General features: G+C 34.7%; 1 protein-coding gene across 11 annotated transcripts in view; it reads left to right on the top strand.

Moving 5' to 3' along the window:
- The window catches only part of RPGRIP1L (RPGRIP1 like), a 74,141-nt gene extending 64,131 nt beyond the window's left edge, over positions 1–10,010 (top strand). For 10 of the 11 annotated variants that reach the window (XM_082769785.1, XM_082769788.1, XM_082769784.1 and 7 more), the window contains 2 exons: positions 3,369–3,502; positions 7,236–10,010. In XM_082769785.1, the coding sequence (XP_082625911.1) occupies positions 3,369–3,502; positions 7,236–7,339 (238 nt within the window). In that variant the 3' untranslated portion in view covers positions 7,340–10,010. The remainder of the gene's footprint in view (positions 1–3,368; positions 3,503–7,235) is intronic. The other variant, XM_082769782.1, reaches the window with a different exon arrangement.
- Positions 10,011–24,448: the final 14,438 nt, after the last annotated feature.

Below are 24,448 nucleotides of genomic sequence, written 5' to 3'. Positions count from 1 at the left end.
TTTTAGGTTGGTAATTGTTGCATAGCACAAAGATGCCTCTTCTTTTTTGACAAGCGTCTTTGTTTTTATCTACATTTTCAGACAGGCGATGTCTTTATCATTACTATGGAAATTTTGTCAGAACACTTGCTTTTTCTTATAGCTCTGCTGTGTGACAAGGGTAGCCTTTATGTTTTGTTTCTGCTGTTGTATTATAGAGATTCAGTTTATATTCCTTTTTTATGTTAGAAAGCTATACTTAATAGTACTTGTAAAACCTTGTGAAAATGAATGGGATGGTACAAAATTAGTAGTTTTTTGTTGTTCTTTTATCATCTTAGCCTAATGTACTTCCATGTTAAAGTCTTTAAATCAGGTAGTAAAAGGAGGCATTTGAGCCAGTCCATTTAAGATAACTGGAACTCAATTGCATTTATGGTTTGCCCAGTTTGTGTTCATCTGTTACCTTTCAGCATTTTAAGAGTGTGGAAATTTGGGTCATACAGAGAAACGTACCTGATTCCTCATGCCAGATGATACTTGCAGTACTTGCAGACCTGGTGATATAGTACATACTCATCTGACAAGTGTCAAAAGAGACGTGTGTGAAGAATGGAAGAATCCATTCTTATAACAGTCACCCTGCTGTGATAACAAGAGTGAACAGGTTTGTGCGAGAGGTTTCCAGGCTGAGCCTGACAGGTGTATTGTTTCTTGGTAGGAAATGATTTCTGCACCAAGAAACTGACTGTATGAAGTCATTGTTCACCAAAGAAGTTAAAGCTACACATCCATATCATAAGAGTATAGAACACACATACAGTGTTAGCTTCACATTAATATATTATATGCAAGGATTTCTCCTTGCTGCTTAAAAATGGCTGATCTGAGTAAAGAATTGGAACCAAAATCTGCCAACATCACATCTTCTCCCAGGCATTCAAAATTACCTGCTGGTGATAACACCTTTAAGTGCTATCATAACAATGTTTGTTTCAGGTTTTTCTGCTGCATTGTAAAACGTATTTTTAAGGTTGAAGCAATTATTATTTTTCATTTGGTACACTTAAAAGATGAAAATTAATCCAGCACTATTTCCCCTATTTATCATTGCCTAGCTGTTTTCTCCCATTAATTTGATACAACATTGACACTGAATTAGAACAGAATAGATCCGTTCCCAGATCCCAACAGTTTTATCAGGCTTTGTTACAATTTTAACTTGTTTTTATTTCATTTAATAGTTATCTTGAACACTTCATTAATTCTTCCATTTTGATTGAGTTTTGGCACTTATGCTCATCCTTAGCTCTGTGCCAAAAATCTTAAGTTAGATCCATTATACTCCGTCAAGCCACCTGCTGTTGGAAATAGCTGTGATATTTTTCTTTTTTTTCTTTTGTTTCTAGAACCTTTTTTTAAAACAACATTTACTTTCAACAGATGTCAGCTTTTAGCCATAAACAAGTATTTAATAATCAAAATAATAAATATTTTTAGTAAAAGCCAGAACAAAACCAAAATGCTATAAAAGCAGATTGCAGTCATTGTTACTATACTTAAAGGCTTTTAGGAGGATTTGATTATAATTTGTCTGAGATAGTCTTTCCCATAGGCTTGGATTTTGTGCAGTTTGATTGTTACTCCTTTGGAATTGTGCTTATTGGAACATTTTTAGGTTGTAAATCTCACAGGCATTCACTGTTTTAGTAATATTGCCAAGACATACCAAAAAAGTAGTTAAATCAGAATTCCTGTCATTTTGTCAGTCTCAGTGCTTTTGGCCCCAGCACAAGCCACTAACTCAAGTCAGCTCCAGCACAATACTGTAATTATATGTTTAACAGTAAAACTATACTTGAGTACAATGAGTGTAATTTAAGTTCGCAGAAGAAATGCAAATATTTTATATAGTTGTTGGGATCAACTTAGATGTTTGGGATCAACAAACAGGCTTGCATTTAAACAGGATGATAAATAGACGATGGCTTTTGTGTCCAGGCTGTACTCGTGGCTAGTTTTGTTTGATTGTTGTCTAAAGTGTAAAACAATAATGGAACAATTAAGGTAAAATAGGAGGTGTATTGGTCGGAGAGAATGACTACAGGACAAATGGCAGTGTAAGGTACAACTTGAAACAGGGAATGCATGATACAGTATTAGAAAGGTACTATTTTGAGAGAACTGCCTTTAGGTTCCTGTTCGGTTTTGTAGAATGTGTTCTGGACTTGAACAGTGTTCTTGACAAGTGTCTTAATGATGTGTGAAAACTCGCAGTGACTTTCAGCTAAATACTTTGCACATGGTGTTATGGTGTTTGGAAATACTTCATTAAATATGGTTAGTATTTCTGATAGCAGGGAAATGTTAGATATGGTTTGTCTTAAATACTTATGTCTCTCACACCACTCATTATGAAGACAAGAAAATGCATGGCTTAGGATTTACTGGGTCTGCATAATCAAGTAGTGTGGACCAGTGGGAGACAGAGAATCTCTAGAGCAAAGCAGTTGTTGCTAATGGTCTGATATTCAAAGTACATAGTTCTTAGGATGATTTTCAGAATTCAGAATACTCCAAATTGATCCCATTGACTGAGTGTCTATTTTCAGTGCAGCGCATTAGGGGTACTCCTGGAGCACATCTTCAGTCTAGTTTAGTCCAGTCCAAAAATAATCCAACGTGTTCCAAGCTTGCTTTGCAAACAGAAGTACCCTAACTGGGGACAAATGAAAAGTTTTACTTCATAAGTATGTTCTGTATCCAAGCCCAAACAATCATACAGGTCCATTTTATGACTAAATGAAAGTAATTGAACTTTTCTTACAAGTTTTGCTGTCAAAGGTTTTAACCAACAAAACGTAATGTTTAATCTAAAATGAATATTTTTGCCATTTAATTGTTCACATCTAATGCATGGCAAGGTCAACAATCTAAAAACAAACAAACAAAAAACACAGAAAAGCTATCACTACTTTAAAATGATTATAAATGAATTTTCCTAAAAGCACATAGGTACAATCTTGATTTAATGAACAGAGGAAGATGTAAAGAAATTAAGTGACTTGAACATTTTATTCAATAGCTGAGCTAGGAGTTTGAAATGTGAAAAAAATCTTTCATCCTTAGACTATTCTCTGTCCTTCTATCTGTTCTTCTAGTATTGATAAATAATGCTAAAGAAGGAGGGAAGATTTTGAAAAAAAAAGGTTCCCAAACTATTGTTTTCTTGGAAAATGTTGCACATCAGTAATAGAGATCTGGTTTATGCTTATCTGGTAAAAATAGTTCATTTTTTTGTTTGTTTGTTTGTTTTTTGCCTTTCTAATGTGTTTTTGTGATACTTTTCAACTCTTTCTGAATGTAAATATATCTTTTCTTATGTTTAGTCTACTGTTTACAGTGGTTACCGATCCCCCAGAAGATGAACAGGATCTTGAATGTGAAGATATTGGGTTTGCTTATGTCAGTTTGAGAGAGATATTCCAGAAGGAAAGGGACGTCATTGAGCAAGATATTGATGGTAAGTTTTAGAGGCTAATTTGTTGTAACCTTCCATAACCACCAATTATTTGTTCAATTTCTGCTTGTCTCTGCAAGCTTTGCTGTGTAAGTAGTTGTTTGACTTTGAACAAGAATTTCTTTAATGGCCTCCATGGCCTCTAATGGCCTCCACATTTGTCTGAAGAAGTCTTCAAAAACTGTGTAATTTTGTTATTCCTTAAAAAGTGCTTTGAAGAAAAAACAGCATTCCCAGCTCATAATAATCAGTTCATAAAACCTAAGAACTTTTAGGACATGTCTACTTGTTATGATTCTCTGTTTTGTACATCATATTTACCCAATAAGACTGTGAATAGGTATTATTTTGTTATTAAAACTTCTGTCAATAATTCTGTATTGCTAATGTCTTTATCTTGTTGAAAGTAATTTTATGATCCCCAGAGTACCTCAAGATTGCATCTTCCATATCAAACATATTTGAGGCAAAATGAAATACCGGTGACTTTTGTTAGGTCTGTCAGTTTAGTAAGCATTATTCTGTAACAAACCATGACTGAACTTTCACTGTGATTTATTAAAGCATGTTGAGGCGAGTAGGAGGTGTTGAATCTTCCATTTCCTCTGTTTTGTGATAACGTCTTTATAAAGCAGATAAGAAGACTAGAGAAGGTTATTTGGTCCTTTAATAGACAGCTAGCAAAACTATCCTCCTGGCTTAGCCTTTCCTCACCCCCAACGTAGCAGGGACAGGGTTATCAAGTATGCATTTTCATCCTTACCTGTTCCGCTCCATCCTCCTTCCCCACTGTGGTAAAGCTAAGTAAAGAATAAGCTGAGAGTATATTTGTTTAAAAAAAAAAAAAAAAAAAAAAAAAAGCAACAGGTTACTCTCCTATAAAGGTGAGCCAACATGATTCCTAGAGGCAGTGTGCCCATGTTTGCAAGGTATTCTTTGTGACAGCAGGAATTATAGGTTAGCCCCAGTCAAATACCACACTAATGTGGCCTTGCTACTCCTACTGTTGTGCCTAATTACCATACCTTGAGTGATGGGGAGCTGAATGGTGAGGGAAAGAAATAGGCTTTCTTATCCGTTCCTGTTATCCTGCATGATTTACATCCTTGCTGTAGCTAAATTACCGAAAGTACGCATTGAAATTCCGGGAACATGATAAAGAAAATTCTAAGAATCAAATTTCTGTACCCTGGAAAAATAATAGACAGATTTGATGCAGTTCTTACTGTGGCTGAACCACTTCATCTTTTCTCCACCAATAATTTTTCTCCAAGTAGATATTCAAAAGCACATCTCTTCCAAAAAGGTATTTCACAGCTATGGAAAATTGTTTGTGTTCTGGATTTTATGGCCTGTTTGTCATAATTCGCATTTGATAAGATTGATTAGTGATGTAAATTAATTTTGTACCCTTGAAAGTCACCTTTCACGCAACTCTTAGAACTCCTAATTGTCATCTGAGATGATTATGAACACAGAAGATACAGTTGTTTAGTATTAGTTGTTCTAGGTAATCATTATTATGTAATGCCAGCTGCTTTGGGATAGTGAGGATCATTTCTTCCCCTAATCAGAAGATATTCAAACTTGTTTTTTCCTTATGTATGTTGTACCTATGAAAGTGATAACAGTAGCAGATAGAAATACATTTACTCTTATTCCTACCCACACTTCTTCCCATCACTGCAAATGCTAGATTTGTTTCTCAGTAAGAATCTACTAAAGCTTACAAATTATATAGAGGATTTTTTTTTTAAAAAGGGAAAACAAAAAAGGCAAACAAAAACTGTTGGCTTCTTTTTCACTACACTAGAAATCCCCTGTCTGGAATAAACCAAACTTTGTGTTGTCTGTTAATTGAAGAGCAGACACTCATGCTTGACAGTTACTATCAATAATAAATGGTAGGTTAGGATATTCTGTTTCCCAAAATCCATATGAGAAAGATAATGTATAACGTTGCCAAAGAGGTACTAAACACAAAGGATAATTGGCAGGTGATTTGTATATATTGGTATTTGTTTTTCACTGTGCAGTTTAGATTTTTTTTTTATTGCATCCATAAGCATATTTTCTTATAGTTAGAGCATTCAGAGAATTAAAATGAATTTTACATAACAATATATCACATAATGGCAAAAGTAGACTATATCGATCCATTTACTTGAATGAAATCATTGTAAAAAGGCCTGTTCTTAAGATCTGGATGCTTTTATACCCAGATTTCAATTCTGTGTAGTGGCACAATAAATGGCATTCTTAAATAATACTATACACATTTTCAGAAGTGGATATTGCTTTGAGGGCAAAAGAATATACCTAGATGGAGGAGACTTAGTCTGCTGACATTCCAATCATTCTTAAAAGTTAGGTACCCTAAACTTCTTTCATTCTTTTTGAGGACTGCAAACATAGACCTTGTTCATATCTTGTTCTTTTTATTGTTAATTGGGTGGAAGTGGCCTATATGAAACTTGAAGCAGTTAGAAGGCTAACAAAGCAAGAAGCTGGATGTAAAGGAGCTTATACAAAGGCATATGATATATATATATGCCTCAGAGATAACTTGACAATATTAAAACAGAAAAAAAATGAATTAATATAATTTTCTGATATCATCAGCTGTAGTTACCCTGCTGTTCTTGTAAGTTAAATACATACATACATATATATATATATATATGTATGTATGTATGTATGCACTCTGAAGTTTGCTTTTTAAGCTGACAGTTCACTGAATGATTTGTCCAAGGATATGTGAAATGGTTTGGATCTGTAAGAATAGCATCTCATCTGTCCTCTAATAGCTCTGTCAACAAAGTAAATGATGGTTTTTGTTTCCCCAAACTTATTCTGAGCTGTCCCAGCAGCCTAGTCATTGAAGCATGCATTATCATTGCAAGTTCCCAGAGTACTTATCCCAGTCCATTTCATAAATACATAACCTTGCCATTTCTTTGCTGTATAATTTGCTTTGAGGAGACGTGCTGTCAAGATTATTTGTTTTTATTCAAATTCCTCCTAGAGTCACGTTAGGCAGCCTCATTACTTTTTATGCAGAACTGGGAAAGAACCTCATTCTCGACTGTTAGCAGCATGTTTTTAATCAAAGCAGCAGAGAACATGGCCCTCAGGGCTTGCATAGATACTGTAGAAGAGAGCAATTTTAAATCATGTTAGCTAATTTCTGTAAAATAAAATTTTTAAATACTACTTTAAAACACGCATGAACAAAAATGAAGGTAGTTAAATAGTTTAGGCTAGGGGAAATACCAAATAATTTGGCCTGGTCATATATACACTGTACAAAATGTATTCATTAGTATATTTTTTTACTTAGTATTTATAAGCATACATGCATGTCTTTAACAGTTTAGATTCTGAAGTCTGAACATCTGTTTATGTATTATGAAAAATAAACAATTTGTATAGGCAGCTTTCATACTGATAGTTCTCTTTACTTCAAAATAGTTTTACTGATGTACTTTCTAGTTCTTAGAGCGCTGAGTTTCCAGTGGGCTGAGCACCATCCATTACATTTAATATGAAAACTGTCTGAGGTCTTTCTCAAAATCATGTAGGGCTGAGTGCCAGAACTGGAGGCTATTTTTTTTTCCTTTTTTAAGCATATGCTAGGTGCCTTTTCATCTGTCCAAATCCTGAGCAAAATTATCAGAACAAAACCAAAGCCTTTAATGAAACTAACTAATGCTGTTTTCTGATGTTTCCTTTCTAGTTTTTGATGCAGAAGATGATAGTGCAGTAATTGGAAAGCTCAAAGTAACAGTGGAAGCCCTCCATGCACTGCGTTCAGTCTATGAGGAATGCAAAGATGACTAGGAGGCATGAAAGGGAAGTTTGCCTACAGAAGTTCCTTCTCCCAGTGTAAATACATGCTTGATAGTGCTTCAAAGATGAGATCTTTGTAATTCGTACGGTATATTTAATGTATAATTTATACGAAAAGGACTCTTGATTTGTAGTTGTAAAGTTTTGTATACTTTTCAGTCTGTTTGTTTTTATATTTCCCCCCTAAGGCTAAGTATCTCTCCACAATGGACAACGTCTTGTAAATAATTAATACCTACATGATTGAATGATGTGCTTTATTTGCATTTTCAACATTTTTTCCTACATAAAACAGTAATAAAAATGCAAGTCAAATTTTTAATTTTTAATAAAAAAACCATAAGCCTCAGAAAACTGATTAAAAATACTTTTATGTTATCCCTAATCACCCCACTAAATGGAATGCCTGTGATTAGCCTCATTAAGAATTTTATACTGTGAAGATTTTATTAAAAGCAATATATGAAAATTACTTGGATTAATGTGTTAATCTGCCTCTTTAAAATGCTAATATCCATTTTATGCACATTAAATCTCAGTATGTGTTTTCTTTGATGCATGCAGTTCCTATCAATTAAATATAAAAAATGAGGCTAGTTGCAGGACTTATTAAATTACTGCAACCTTTTTTAAATAACTTTTGCCCTTCTACTAACATTATAATCAGCTGTTTATGATTATCATGATTTGAAGTAGGGGGAAGGGCAGGCACAATCATTTTTCTATACAGTAAAAGATTTACTTTCAGCCAACATCTGTCAAAGCACAAAAAGAAGCCATAAAGTATCAGATTTTGCTTCACATAGTTTGAGCTGTGGGGACAGGCAACTGCGTTTTCGTTTGTTTTCTGTCACTTTTAGAACTTATATCAAACATACAGTGAATTGTTGTATCTGAATAACCAGTGTCTAGCTTGGAAAGTTAATTTTATAGCTTTTAACCAATCTCAATGAAGGATTTAATTGATATTTTTAATGGAGCTGTGAATCAGTGCTGCAAAAGGATTGTCTCTTGAGAACGAGGATATAATACATTTCATTTTTTAATTTACTTTTTTATTTGTCGTTTTCTTCAAAGGGTTTTATAGGCTGTGGGTTTCCACTGTTTGCAAACAGGCTATGTTTCTTTATAAGCATATGTAAAGTATTCAGAGAGATAAGTAATTTATTAAAATCTACCTAATTTGCCGTGATATATTAAATCTCTGCTTCAGTGATCACAGACCATTTCATTTAGAGAATTAGGCATTCCCTCTTTGTGTGATTAAAGCTCTGGAAAATGAGTTCTTTGCTCCTATTTGTGAACATTCAAAGCCTGCTAATGGCAAGAAGATGGAATAGATTATGAGACAATTCATTACAGTTCAACAGGAGAAAAAAAAAGTAGCTATAATGCAGAAATGCAAGTATGAATATCTGCATATAGTTTGAACCATCTGTGCTCTAATGGCTTCAGTAATGGCTCTTCGTCTTCAGTAGGCTTTGAAATGACATCCATACAATATTAATTTGTTGATGTACATTATGAGGCCATTGGAATGAATATATTCTGACCACAGAAATCTTGAAATTCCACCATGAACTGATTGTTGACTCCATTTTAGGACCTACTATCTTCAGGAGTAGTGCTTCTCATCCAGCTTTCACCAATCCTCGCAGTATTTCATGGCTCTGGAACTTGGAGGAGACCACAGACAGCTGCATTCCTAAACCCCTCCATTCTTCAGTTAATGGCCAGATGTTTGTTGTCATTCGGGCTGGCTCTTAGTTCATCGTTTTGGCCACTATTTCTAGCTTTTTTTGGCTCTGCGCATCTATATTGTCAATAAGACTGTTATTATACATTACAATAATTTGAAACAGCTAGATTCAACACTGAGATTAACCGAGTGGCTTTTTAGAAATTTAGTTGCGGTATTCTGCCAGGAGGTTCTTATTATTCTTCTAATACTTTGCAAACCAAACTAAATATCCTGCGCATAAACAAAGAAGCAAATTGTCTTGATTTTTTTTGTGTGTGACTGTTTACTGACTTGCAGGAGAACTATGTAACTGGTGCTTGTTTTCTTCTGAAATAAGCCATGTGGTAAAATTAGAAAATCGGTGATGTTCATCTCACTTAAACGTTTACAGTAACACCCTTAGCACTTAATCTTCGCCATCTGAAGCTGAAAACTTAGAAACCAAGCATTCGTATATTCATTAAACACAGACCTCTTTGGTAAGTTACTGCAAAATATTCCAGTTGACATTTGGTTACATCGTGTTAACTGTTCTCAGTGACTCCAACATTACCATGCATAATTTGCCTCAGGTTGCTGAGCACATTTCTTTGTAAGTCTCACTATTATCCAGGTTTTGATTTAAAACAAAATAAAAAATAAAAAAAATGAAAACTTGATTTCTATTCATGTTTATTGCTAAGCCAGATATATAATATTCAGTGAGCATTTTTCCAACAGATGGATTGTATTATCTTATGCAACATAAACATGCAAACGTACTAGTAAGTTTTGTTCTTGTGTTAAGCAGTCTGCATTTCCAACATGATCTTGTACCTTAAGACCAAATTCTATGTCGTACAGGGAAAGTAGGAAATGTAATCTGGTGCTGTTTTGTCCAGATTTTAGCTATAAGTAGCTTAGAGAAAAATTCTATCTATGTTCTGTTTAGCCAAAAGAGAAAAAATATCTTTTTTTTTTCTTTTTTGTATGAGATGTTAATAAACACATTCCTTTTTGCATTTTTAAAGAGAGACTTTATTAATGCCTAATACTGTCATGATGCTATTTATTTATCTGTTTGTGGTAGTAGAATTTTTTTTCTAAAGTATAAAGTGATGTAAAGATGCAACGACAATTCTTCATACAGTGACGTGGGCAAGGTCTGATGATGTATATTTCCCATCTGTTTTGTCATTTTGTGTTTTTTTTTTTTTTTTTTTTTTTTTTTCCCATTATTTGTTACAGCTTTGCTGAGATACATTCTTATGTGATATTCTCTACTGTGCTATTCTTCATATGTCCTAGGTATGTCTACTGATATGTAAACCTAAATTTATCTTAACCCTGCTCTTTTTCATGTTGCTTGTAACTTGTTACAACCCATAACCTAGCAGTGGACATCATAAGAGTAAGCACATCATGAAAGAAGGTAACATCTGTGTGAACTCAATCAGTTTTGCTGTACAATAAGTCTCAGTTTATCACGTTATATAAGAGTAGATAGAAGACAACAAAAAATCAGGATAATAACTTGCCTGTGATAAAACTTCTACAACTGATGATCCATATTCATGTTGATAATACTGTTTTAAAACATTTCTTATTGTTTCAAGACATAATAATAAGTTAGCATAACCCAAGATGTCAGCTAAATATCAGCTGTTAAATTTAATTTTCACGTTTTGTATCAGAACTGAGAAATAATTCAAATTCAGACTTATAATTGTGCAACAAACTTGCACGTTTCAGTGCTAGAGAAATATGCTGCAGATAGGGAGGTTTCCATGCAGGTGATGGTAATGATTTGTCCATTTTTTTGAGATATATTTCAAAAGGTAATAGATCTTCTTTATAAGAAATACCTAATATTACTGTTTGTGTTATAAACAGACCTTAGTAACTGGGCTAGGTAGGTACAAATCCTGCAACTAATACCAAGTTGAATGCATGATCTTGCCTCTATGAAATTAACTACAGAATCTAAATTCAAGTTGATAATTCTGTATGTGATGAAAACTTGCTTTTAGTGTAGTATGCTACAGCTGTATTGCTCTGTGCTTTGTTAGTTTCTTTTTGGTATTTTTGACAAAATTTAAATTCTATTTGCATCTTTGAACATGGGATGCGGTAAGCTTCGACAAATATGATTTAATCAGAATAATTATTCAAGGGAAGTATTTGGTATATATTTTATTTCTTATCATAGTACAATCTTAGCACTCAAAAGACTTGATCATGAAAGTCATATATAACGTGGAGACCCGAGTCCTATTTCTTAAGCTCCAAATGCCTAGATCTTGCATCTTTAGATATTTAGAGGGCTTTAGAGATATTTAAAAGTTTCTTATTTCTAAGGTCATTGTTGAACCAGTCTTCCGACAAGCACTCAGTACTTTGTGGGATCGAGGTCTAACTTAGTCCTAGCAAATTTTATTTTCCAAAGAAAGTTGATTGTAAAGTATCAGATACCAACTGAGGATAAGTGACTATAAATGGTCAAACAGAAATGTTTATAGACTTTTGACAGTAGTAGTTCTACCACAATACTGCAGTAGGATAGGATTATTTAGCTTAGAAGGGACCTATGGAGGAACTGCTGCTCAAAGCAAGATCTGCTGTAAGGTTAGTCCACGTTACTCAGGGCTGTGTTTAATCTAGTCTTGTAAACCTCTAACAATGTAAGCTGCACAAATTGTCTGGACAATCTGCTCCAATACCTGACTGTCCTCATGGTAGCAAAAGGAGATAATACTTCTAAACGTAATTTCAGTTCAAAGAAGTTTCATAGAATATTTACAGTCAGTTTCATTTTCATTTGCAGTTTAAGCCAAGTATAGATCTAAGCATGTGAAAACAGCCTTTACACATAATATACCTTTTAATCACCTAATTTTATTTTAATTCTATGGATAGCATAAACATGACCTTGTTTCAGCCATTTAGCATTTTTCAGAGAAAAATAAATAACTATAGGCAGTAAGTGTTGATTTCCATGCCTACTGTCTTGTAGTATGTCATCAAGCTTCCATTCGGTTTTGTGGAAAACAAAAAATAACAACATGACTTGCTCAGATAATTTTTCTTTAGATTTCCAGTTGTAACATGTTTTCTAGTTTACTGTAGTTTGTTCCTACTTTTGTTATACTAGATTTAGATTATTTTAAGAGTAAAAAGAAGCAGATAAATTGAACAAGACCAGACTCACATTGAAACTATACACTTCTTGGCCTTCATTCATTAACAAATAAACTATGTTCCCTAAGCTGTAAGAAACAGGGATCATCTACACATGGAACCTCTGTCCACACCCTTCCCTTTATCAAAATAAATATTATTCCAGTACTCCAATATCAACAGCTGCAACAGTGCAAGACAAGTATTGCACATGATCTACCAATGATTTGTTTAACATTTTTGTGGATTTGGAAAATACTCTTATTTTCTATCAAGACAAACCAGCATTCTTATTGAATGCAAAATGACTTCTGTATGCATTAAAGCTGCAAAAACTATTGCAAAAATATCCTTCTAATACCGAGCCCAAAAACAAACAAGCAAACAATCGCCAAAAGCCACAATAAAGTGAAGTTTCTTTTCTAGTTCTGAACAGCTGTCATGCAAGCAGTGAATATTCTGACTACCTACATGTAAGTATAAGTGTCTACAATAGCTGATGGCCTTTGACTTCAATGATAATGAATAACTGTAAATATGTTACCAAATATAGGGCAATTTTGCCAGAGAGATTAAAGGAAACACCACTGAGCATCCTGCTCCAACACATAGAACGTGAGCAGTAAATAAACCACAACAAACTTCAGAAGAGAACGTGCAGAAAATCCTTCTATGTTTTGAAAACATTTTTAAACCCTTTTTTCTGTGTTACATGCAGTTGTTGTAGTATGCCAAGACTAGACCTATTTGGAAACTTTCCAGTAAGTCAATAATGTCACTGGTATAATTTACATCTAGATGAACTATACAAGAAGAGAACTATTTATAAAGCAGTATCAGTCATGTATATCAGCATACAATAATTATAATCTGAGCAAGAATATATATATTTATATATATATTTTCTTTTTTGTAGCCAATCTATATTTAAGTCAAACAAGTTGGCAAAACTAAATAGTAATTTATTGTTTGACTTAAACAAGACTCAAACAATAGTTACCTATATAAAATCTTTAGTAACAAAGCTTTTCATATAACTTTGTGAGAGTAATGTTGGAATGACTACATTTGCAACATAGCAAGGGACCTGCAACGTAGCGTCTGTACAGCTATCAATGGATCCTGCAACACATGATTTGAAAGCAGCGATTCATTGTAGCTTTGTAAAGCATCTCTTTTTGATTTGGCCCGTTCAGGGAGAGCACAGAAGTTGACAGTTAAGAAGTGTGTAGGGCGTGAGATGTGCTGTTTCTCCATTTTCATCATTCTATGGGGAGCAATCTTCCTACAGCAGGTAATTGGAAGAAAACTTTCTATTAAAGGTGAGTTTTGTTCTTAAAATCAATTTATAGAAAGGTATTGGGAGAAACTGACCCCTGCAGTAAATCAAAATATTTACTGGTTTTGTTGTTGTTTTCCTACTAGGCCTATAACCTTAGCTCTCATGCTTGGTTGATTGTAAATTTCAATGAACTCTTGACAATTTTCATGGAGACAGAAAAATAAACACACAGAAAGATGTAAAGCAAAGAGATTAAGCTTGTAGAGATTGTAGAATTTATTCATGCTCAAGAGGCAACAGATTTGGATATTTCCCTATTATAACAGTGGATATTGTTAGAATTTATTTTGGTGTACTCTCAATCTTTGTAACCAGAGAGCACTGTGTCAAAAATCCCAGAATCACAGAAAGGTTGAGGTTGGAAGGGACTTGTGGAAGTTATTTTGTCCAGCCCAAAAGTTTCCTTTCCCCTCAACAGAAACCAGCCTTGAAAAGGCACCAAATAAAAGCACTTGGGCTATTTTGGAAATTGAGGCTTCTTTTTAAATGAATTAGCCATTTTCCTGGAAGTCTTCATTTTACCTTTATGCTTAAAGTGTGATAAAATAAGGCTTTCCGGTAGAGAGAAGAAACAACTGTCTGTTGAATATTTTGTTGTATTTAAGATAGTTGTAGGCAACAGTGCCCATCATTTGGGAGAAAACAGAAAGGTCTGGCCATCTTTCAGGCTGGCACTTTTCTCCTTGTTGCAGAAAAACTTTGTAACTCCAGTCTATCCCGAGCAGAGGGAAGCTGGGGGCTGCCATTGTGGCTTCTGTGCTGCCCACTGCTGGCCACCACCATGGCCGGGTCAGAAGACACCAGCCCAGGTCAGAAGACACCAGCAAGTAGCCTGGCTGCAACTCTGGCAGATGTTGAAGAAGAAAGTGGAGGCCCATAAGACCTAAAAGCTTTGTATACTTAGAGTAAGTTAAGTGCCTGGTAGCTTTTAAATACCTGAGGAAAATGTATTCCTTAACAGGTTTGCTGTATTGCAGTGATGAAACGGTGAGATAAGGTTGGTCTGAGGTAGAGAAAGTCACTCTGCAGATGTGCTGGGAGACAAGGAAGGAGAAAAAAAGTATCATGAGGAAATGAAAAAGCAAATGGAGAGAGAAGTAAGCATCATAAAGAAATCTGTCCTGTAAGAGGTGAGCTTTCATACTGAGCTTTTCCTCCTTGCATGAGTCCAGTTGTGTCTTTGTTCATTCACCTCTTTTAACATTGAACCTGTTTTCTTGAAGCTTTTGTATTAGGAAAAAAAAAAAAAAGAAAAAAAAAGTTTCCAAAACCCTCTGCTGCTGTTTTGCTTTTGGGGCACACGTAAGAGGGATGAGACAGGACACAACTGAACTCCGCAGTTTGGCTGTCCCACCAGAATGATGTTTCTGTGGCTTGACAGCTCATGTCCATTTGAAGTGAAACCATGTAATAGGGAATAGAAATCAACTGTTTGGCTTCACCTGGCATTCAGTCCTGTGAGACCCAGTAAAACAGCAAGATATTTCTTAGCCTTGCATTAAAAAAAATGAAGAAATAAAAAGCCCCTAACTAATTTGTAAGCATAAATTATAGGATCATGAGGTAATAATCTCTTGCGGTAAAATGTCTACTTGGCTTTTTTTTTTTTTTTTCTTTAGCTGTGTTTTTAATGATTAGTTTTGTTTCTACATGAATGCTTGATACCAGTTACACACATGCTTTTTGAATACTAACATGAAAATGTAAGTTCATTTCAGGAAATGCTGGAGGGTGGATGTTTTTCACATCTTGTAATCCTTGTTTATGCTATGCTCTGTCTATTAAGAAAAATACAGCTTAAGTGCACTAACAGAAGTTTTCTATTTTAAGGTGGGGTTATTTTTAGAGAAATAATTGCTAGTTAAGTAACTGAAAAAAGCAGATCCATAGCATGTTTGGGCTGGGGTTAAAGCCAGAAGAGACATTCATCATCACTTAGTCTGACCTCTGAGCAAGTACTGTTGCATTTAGTTACCTCCTGGAGTTATTGAAGGATCTCAGGACACTTCAGAAGAAAGGCTTGCAATCAGTTTCTCACTTAGTTATTGTAGCTTGTCATCCAGTGTACTTTACTTTCATGTTTGAAGCTTAAATGGAGCGTGAAGTTCTGTGTGATTTGATTCCCGGTGTTTGTCATCCTTTACTTGAAATCATGATTTTGCCTAAATTTACTAAATCTCACCCTAAGCCTGACTGCTTTCATTCTTATAGCAAGACTAGCCCCGGGTTTTGTGGATGTATTAGAAGTGTTTGCATTGTGCTGCTTGGTTGGGTTTAGCATGAAAATACTTTCAGGCTAGCCCTACTTCTTCACTTTCACCAATCTGTGCAGTTTAAAAGTGAACTAGGAATTTTAAAGGGAAATCAGTTCTTTGCATATTAAGTTCTATGACTGATGTTCTCTTCTAATTCAGTAAAAATCACAGTAATACAATATAATTAAGCACAATTGAAAAAATGCTGTGTTGACTGCTTATATCCTCTGATGCCATGCCTGCCTATTTAGCATGTCTGGCAAAATTCATAGCAAGATTTTAATTTTTTGAGTGATACAAAACATTACACATGATATAGAACATCACATCAATTTCTTCTTAAACTTAGATTTATTATTAAACATTTTTTTTAATTTTTTAGGTTAACATCATTAATGAATACTTTGCTGTTTATATTAGCTTTTATATTACTTCTGGCTCTGTTTTTAGGGTACTAAATTACTGATTTTATAAATAGCTTATTCAGGGAAGAATTGTTTATCAGATTGCAAGCATGGAAAAATATGCTTTATGAGATTGGTTTCTCACAAATCCTATGACAGCAAGCTAGAGGAATATATTGTACTTCTTTATTTCTCAACATCTTTAAGAGCATAGTTTCTTGCTTCATCTCGCACCATTCTCTTAGTATACATGTATAAACCAGATATTTCCTCAGCATAGTGCCTGGAGAACAAAACGGGTTTGAAAATAAAACCTTACATTTTATAAAATTGATACAGACCACACAACAAACTTAGGTAAGTATTTAAAGTACCCCTTTCGTGTCATTATATTATATAGCAGAATGCGTAAAGTATGACTTGTGGGTGAAAGTTGCCCCCTACTGTCTGATGGGACGTTTACATACGGAATAGGAATTCACAATAAAATTTGAGATTATCTTGTTTACTGTTTATTTAAAGAACATATTTTAATTCTGAAATTTACAATTTTGTATGGAAGTATGATACATGCAAGAGGAAATGTTATGGGGAAAAAAATAAGCTCCAAGAGATTTGAGTAACTCAGAGATCCTCTATGTGCCAGTGTGTACCTCCTTGCAGCATCTGGACTGGTGTAAATCGTGACCTGTACTGCAATACTTTCTCCATTCCAAGACCAGTAAAAGTCAATGGTTAGCACTGAACTGATTAAATACTAAGAATAAGTGATCTGTTTAGTTCTCTTAAGGGTTGTACCTGAGTGTGAAGTAGGTTTGGCATTTAATTGTGTATATATGTATTAAATTAGAGTTGAAATGACCTTTTTTTTTTTTTTTTTTTTTTTTTTTTCCCACTGCTTGTTTATTGCAATATAAATTTCATGGGATTCCATACAGTGTGACTCTGATTCACCTATCACACAAATTCTGATGCTGTTAGATAAAAAGGGAAAAGAATTGGAGTTAGTATATAAAATTTGGAGCAATCTGTATCCATGCTGGGTGTTGCAAACCTTTAAAGAGATTTGGTTTTAAATATTCAGATGTAGTTTCTAGTTAATTGCTTTAGACTTCCCTTTCTGACCTCTTATTTTGATTATATGAGAACCATAGTGTATCCTTCTATGATATATTAGATTATATATTAGACAAATTTTTTTGTTGTTCAAAGCCTTGTGGACATTAAGAAACAAATATATACGTTTATACTTTTTATGTTTTTTAAACACCTTTTCAGAATACTGTAAACAGCCTTTTTTTTTTTTTTATCCCTTAAATAGTAATAGATAGTTCAGCTTAATTATTATATGTGGATGCTTACTGAGAACTCTTCAGCACTGCAAGTGAGTTAACAGTTCAGAACTGTTACATGCACAAATACATGAGGAAAAATTAGTCACAAGTGCCAAACCTCTGGGAATTTTACAAAGCATTGTCCTAGTCACAATGTGAGTATGTGTTCTTATTTATACTGCACAAATTGTACTTGAAAACAGCTTCAGCGGTAACAAAACACTTGCCAATGTTTGTTTTCAAATTAAGTCTGTTGGAACAATTTGCATGTAAGGATCTTAAATTATTCAGTAATAAACGCCAAACATAACATTCTAGCAGATGACAACTGATATCACATTGTTGTTGTTATTAAGATTTATCACATTGGTTTTATTAAGATTTAAATACCATTTTTGTTAGATATTTTTGTGAAGTAACAGTATTCTCAAATCCAATCTTTGATTTGCAGTTCCCATAATGAATCCTTAAAGCATTTTACAAACTGTATAGCACATAATACTATTTTGAAAAAACAAAAAGTAGGAAAATCTGCCTGGCTGCAGTTGGTGAGAGTTGAGTATGTGTCAATGGCAAAGTGCAACACAACTGTACAAGAACTGAAATTGCAGGGACGATGGTGTATTACTAAAGGTAATACACATTCTTTTCCTTTCACTTTTAGTACCTGTTGCTCCTCTCTATATTTCTTAACTTCTGTAGAAAACCTGTTTCTAATTTGGAGGATTCATTGGTTAAGGAGGTGGCAGCTCTTCCTACAGTGTTGCTATAAGGGCTAAGCTTTGCATGTCTGCAGGGGACAACAGGACAAGTTTAAGGAAGAGAAATGCATAAATACTCACTAAATACTGTGCCACTTGTGGCTCAGAAATGCCATGAGCTGAAAATAGGTAGAGGGTGAGAAAATGTTAGGAGAATGGGCCATATATTCTTGCCCTATTATTCTTTAGGTGTTCTTAGACATTGCATCAATCAGGATAATCAGTTAGATGGACCTTTGGCCTGGCTTCTCAATATAAATTGTGACTCATTTATGTATAATACGAGTATTTATAATTATGAGTATTTATAATACTCATATTATTTATGAAACATGAAATTAAGCCATATATTTAAGCTTCTTCATTGTTAGGCTTTCTACATTGACGCCCAAAGGAACTCTTCAACAATATAGCACATCCAATATAATCCTGTTTGGGACAGCAGTATAGCAGATGCTTTTAAACTGGAAAAATAAAAAATAAAAAGTAGGGGAAATAGCATTATGAAAGCTGAAGCACTATACAGACTGTGTATTCTAATTACTTAGGTTTTTTCTCAAATTCCTTGCATGCCGGAGGCTGTGAACTGTACAGTTTTAAGTTTGGGGTCACAAGGGGAACTTGACTATTCTGTAACCCAGTGATCAAATTATCACTCTGTGGTTTGCTGACTTGCCACTATCTGTGTTGTTCCATCCACTGTTATAATTTCAAGAATGTAGGGTTTAGTGCATATGCTTTGAAGTTATTAGTATATGTGAAAATACATACTTGAACAAGCAAACACTGTGTTGCACAAGTATGAACTTCCTCTCATCTGAACTGTGATGTGGTCCCAAAACGTTCAGTTTAACAAGGTTTCACTGTAACCCAAACATCCACTGTAAATTTGTCTGCATTAAATTAAAAACAAAAAGAGCAAGATGACAAAGATATTTGTAAGCGTTCACAAACAGGGTCAGACCTAGCAACAGATCTGATTCAGTATTTTGGAAAAAAATGTAGGATGATCAACCCCAAAAGCAGGTATCAGGCAATATTTCAGAGGAGAGAAAGGGAAAAAATGAGTGGAGAATAAAAAATAAAAAGTATTTAAATCCTTAAAAAAAAATAAAGGTTGAAAGGGTCTTCAAGGAGGAGACTTTACCAAACTTCCAGGGTTTTGCTTTTTGACATTTACAGTTGTAGTTCAGGTTTCTTTGTATGTATCAATGTTAAATCACTTCTTAATTTCACTTTTATATTGCCAACTTCACATCAAATATTACTGAGTTCATTGCTGCTCTTGTGGCATGAGCGTCATAGCTGCATGTTTTGTCTTGTCTAGATCTACCATATTCCCACCGATCAAGGTGACCAGAACTGACACCTTACCATTAATTTGTGTATATGGTTGTGTAAATTTGAGTCATTGTATAAATTTTGGTGCACATATAATATGTAGTATGACTGTAAATGTGACATAGAATGTTGACTTTTTTTATTTTCCTATATATTTTTACCCTACAGGTTGTCATTACACCCTGTAGGTTATCGTAACATATTCCTTAGCTGATGAAGCACTGCAGCTGACTGAATTCTATTGATTGTGTTCTGGATCTGCATAAAAGCAACACCAAAGAGAGATTACACCGGCCAATCTAAAGTATCCCAGGGCAAAGACTGTTTTTTTGTTTTGTTTTCAAATGTAGAGCAAGCCAAAAATCAATCTGTCAAATTAATAATAAGGTGCTGGTTAGAGAAACAAATTCCTGCTTGTGTCAATACATCTACTGTAGTTTCCCATTAAATGCTGTTGCAATTTCTTTCTTTCTTCACTAGATGCCACATATTTGACTGAAAAGTAGTTGCAATAATGTGAAGTTTTCTGGAAAGTCATGAATACCTTATGTGAGTGGAAATGCGTTCAGTTGCCTGTTGCTCCACAGCCATTAATCTGATGAATAAAGCGTTCGCACATGGGTTCACTCAGAGAGTTAACATCTGATTTTACATGGAAATATTTGAAAGAAAAAGTACAGCATTGCCTGAAGCCTGTTTAGAAAGATTTTAGAGATTTATTTAATGCAGTTTCTTGCCTTGGTTCCTGTTGTCTACTTAGAAAAGAATGCTGTTTTGAAATGTAAAATGAAAGAAGGGGAAACAACTCAATGTCTCTACCAGAGGGGCGGGAAAATCCCTTGCCTCAAACACATACAAAAACTGTATTTTTTTCATTGCTCACCTGTTGTTCTGCTATTTCATTATCATCTACATTAAATCACATTATTTTCCACCTCTACACTGGTGCTTTGAAGATAAAATATGGAGACAAGAATTACCTTCATTTATCAAAGTGAAATAGCATCATCTTTTGTACTGCAATAATATTTATGTCAGTAATTCACTAAAAAAAAAAATAAATAAATTACTGTTTTTTTCTGTGGATTCATGTTTGAAGCAGCAGCTACCAGTAAGCTGAATATCTTAAGTTACAGGGTGATACTGAATATCACCTTGAACATAGATTTAGAATGGTTTTAGGTTCCTGGTTATCTCAGGAAGTCTTCAGACATAAACTGTGTCCCTGTTTGCTGCCTGTCTTACTGCTTCTGAATGTGTTGGCTATGGATTGCTGTTACTTGGAGTTGGACAGAAGACAATAATTAATGTATTAATTAGCTGAATACATTGGATGCTCAGTAAGATTGTAAGTACACAGCTTCTGAGTTATCCCCGTTTTCTTATTATGATATACTGGATGTGAATGATTAGAGTAATGCTTGGGTGGAATTATGCTTGCTTTTTCCTATAGTGTTTATTAATGACATTGAAGAGACTTGATGCAAACTCTCGTGCAACCAGAAGTTGCGTTGTTGTTACAACAAATATTACATGTTGGGTTTATACTGTGTCCTTGGCTTTAAAAAACAAGACCATTTGTGCCACCTTTAAATACTTGTGTTCATCAGATTGCTCTTTAAGATACTGTATTTTAGAATCTTTTCTGACTTGAACCAGTAAATTGTCCTAAGCTGGTTTTGATAGAAAGGGCTGCATTAAAACAGCTGTTCTGTGTCTCGTGCCTTTGGTCTGAGATCTGACACTTGCTTATTTCTGAGTGAATCCAATTTGTTAATAGTTGTACATACGAAGTGTTGTTTGTTTGTTTTCTTGTTGTTTAGTGGAATTTGGTGACTTTTACAGATTTTCTAACTACAGGTGGTTATGGACTGTACTCAAATAGCAGCTGAGTGTCCTTAGATGATAAACATGTAATGTTCTTATTGTATTGCATATGGGGGGTTGCCCATAGAGACCAGCTGTCCCATGTGTCTGCAGAGAAAGCCAGGACTCTTTAGATCGCTCATGACCGAAAAAAGAGAGACAAAGGAAAGAAAATGAGGAAGTTTTATTTGCTTTTAGCTGCTGCCATAGACAGCGAACACTGACTAGGCACAAAAGCCCCAGCTGCTTCAGAAACCACTCGGAATGTTTGGCTGTGACTTGTCTTCTAAGGAGCTTCCCTAAGAAGGCTTCCTTCTCTTGCCAAATCTTCGTGTATTCAAACAAAGCTTGTTTCAAAGCTGGCTTTGTCTTCATTTAGCTCGATTGTTAATTTTGGAAGATTATAAAAAGGTACAGATATAGGCTGTGCAAGAAAGGGGCTTTATTGGCCTGCTGCAGAGTGAAAAATAAAGCCACGCTGAGTAAGAGTGGAGAGTAAAATAAAGCTGAAACAAAACGGTGTGGGGAGGAGATCTTTAACTCTGAGCTGCAGTTGCATGCTATGGTGCAATCTTTCATATGAGGATGTTTCCAGAAGCCAGTTTTTCGAAATGGACCACCATTGCATTGAGGTGAGCTTACTCTTTGTTTCTTTACCTGATGTCTGAGAAATGTGCAATAGGCAGGTATGCTCAGGGTGTGGTTTTCAAATAGGATGTTGACATCCACCAGTTGCTTCTGATAACTTTCATCTGTACTTTGATTTATAAAAGAAAGCATTCTGTTCACATATTGCATCCTGTTCTATTATGAAATCGATTTGACTTAAACTTGACTTTCCAGAAGTTGAATGCTCTTGAGTGGCTAAAAATAATGTATTAAAGAGCATTTTGAGTAAGTAAATTCTTTATTGTCTTAATGTATAACCTCTAGAACAATAGAGGCATGTATGTCCTGGAGTTAATGCATGGATGTGTGTGGCAGATGCAAGGCCTGCATATGGATGTTCAAATCCACATCAAGGCTTGTAGCAGCTCAGCATGCTACAGCGATTGAGAGTGGCTGTTTGCAGAACTCTGGCCAGCATTAGAAAAAAAAAAATAATAATAATAAAAAAAAATAAATAAATAAAAAGGCTGGCTTTGCATTCCATAGTGGTGGTGTAAGTCAGGCTCTGTAAACCTTCCTTCATGTGGGTGCACATCATTCTTCAAGCACATCCTTGCTTTAGACTAACAGTGACTCACATGGATAATGTGTTAATCTGACAGCTAATCTTGCTAAAAGATGGATTAACTACTCTGTACACATGACAGAATATCTAGGAAGAGGTATGATTTTGCTTTTCAAATACTCTATTTTCTACCAGTGGAGTCCTTTTACTCGAGGGGACCATCTGCTCATCAAAAATGGGCTATCCTTACTACTGCTTCTTGAAGAAAGATGATTCCTTATGGCCATATAACCTCAGAAAACTTCTTGAGTTTTTTTCTTTCTCCCCGATAATTCTTCTTGACATTTTCATATCATCAAAGTTAACTATCTTGCCCGTGAAGCTATTGAGGATGCAAAAACATCTGTGAACCATGCCCTGTAGTTAAACACTTCCCAAGTCAGCATTAGCAGTAACTGTTTTGTTTCTGTTTTTTTTTTTGTTCCCCGCCTCCCCAGGGGAAAAAAAACTGCATGAGTCCTCAAGCAGAGGATGGGTTTCTGATTAAGTGAAATGACACCTTCTAATTATTAGCTTGTCTGTAACAAAATGTGAAAGTAATTAAATCTTATTTTTAGAAGAGACTAACTTCTGTAATGTATTGTCACTATGAGCTCTGAAGTAACTTGACAAGAGCTTCACAAAACACATTGTAAAATAGGGATGAGGTGAAGGTCGTTCCACCTGCTGTGAAGGTACTAAAACTGGCCTTGTCGGCCTAACTGAAATTCACAAAAAAGTAGCTTAGGACAGAAAGTTGTAAACAATACTGAGGCACAGTGAATACCTTTTATTCTTAGAAGCAGTGGTATAGGTAAATTGTCACCCAATAATGGAATTTAAAATATTTAATTGATAACCAAAGAGTTCTTTTTGATAGTAAGATTATGAATGCCATCCTCTGTAGTTATTTAAAAGAAGCAGAAGTTCCCAAAGTGTTATCATATCAGTTATAAAACTCAAAAGCATGAAAAAGTCAAAGCAAAACAAACAAACAAAAAAAAGTACATGGATTATTGGAGATAGATATTGCTTTTTTAGTTTGTTTGTTTGTTTATTTATTGCAAAACCTGCTTCAGTTGCAGTAATTTCTGAAGCGAAATCCCAAATTGAATTTTCCTAATAATTTTTCCCAGTAAATGCTGCAGTGTATTGTTAAATATTTTGCCTTACAGAGGCTTTCTTGCACAAAGCTGCATACATCCATGTGTTGGGAAATTTGCTTATATATTCACTGCCAAGTAGGGTTGTACTACTTCAATAGTGATCAGATATTAGTTTGACCATGCGTGGAAATGTGCAGTAAATCAGTGATGAATTTTTCCATATGTCTTGCATAAAATCCAAAAATGGTTATCTAATGTAAGCCAGAACAGCAGAAAACAAATTCTAATGTCATATATTAAAGAAAGGCCTTAGCACAGACAATAAATAAATAAAGTGAAATGTTGACCTTAATAAAATAAATTGCTGTAACTGTTTTAGCTAAGTAGATTCTTTTGACTAATGAATTTCTTGAAATAGGAGATGCTCTTGTTACACCTAATTATATACCACCTTTGCTGCAGGGTGTAGAAGCTGCAGATACGTGATTCACTCTGTGGGCTGCCAGGCACCTGAAGGTATGCTGCCCAGGTAAATTGGATTTCTTAACTTTTCACGTGTGACCCAAGTCATGAAGCAGGGG

Source organism: Aythya marila (genome assembly GCF_965140915.1).
Source record: "Aythya marila genome assembly, chromosome: 12".
In the NCBI taxonomy this organism is placed as follows: domain Eukaryota; kingdom Metazoa; phylum Chordata; class Aves; order Anseriformes; family Anatidae; genus Aythya; species Aythya marila.
Note: the sequence above shows the minus strand (reverse complement) of the source record. Positions and strands in the feature narration are given on the sequence as shown.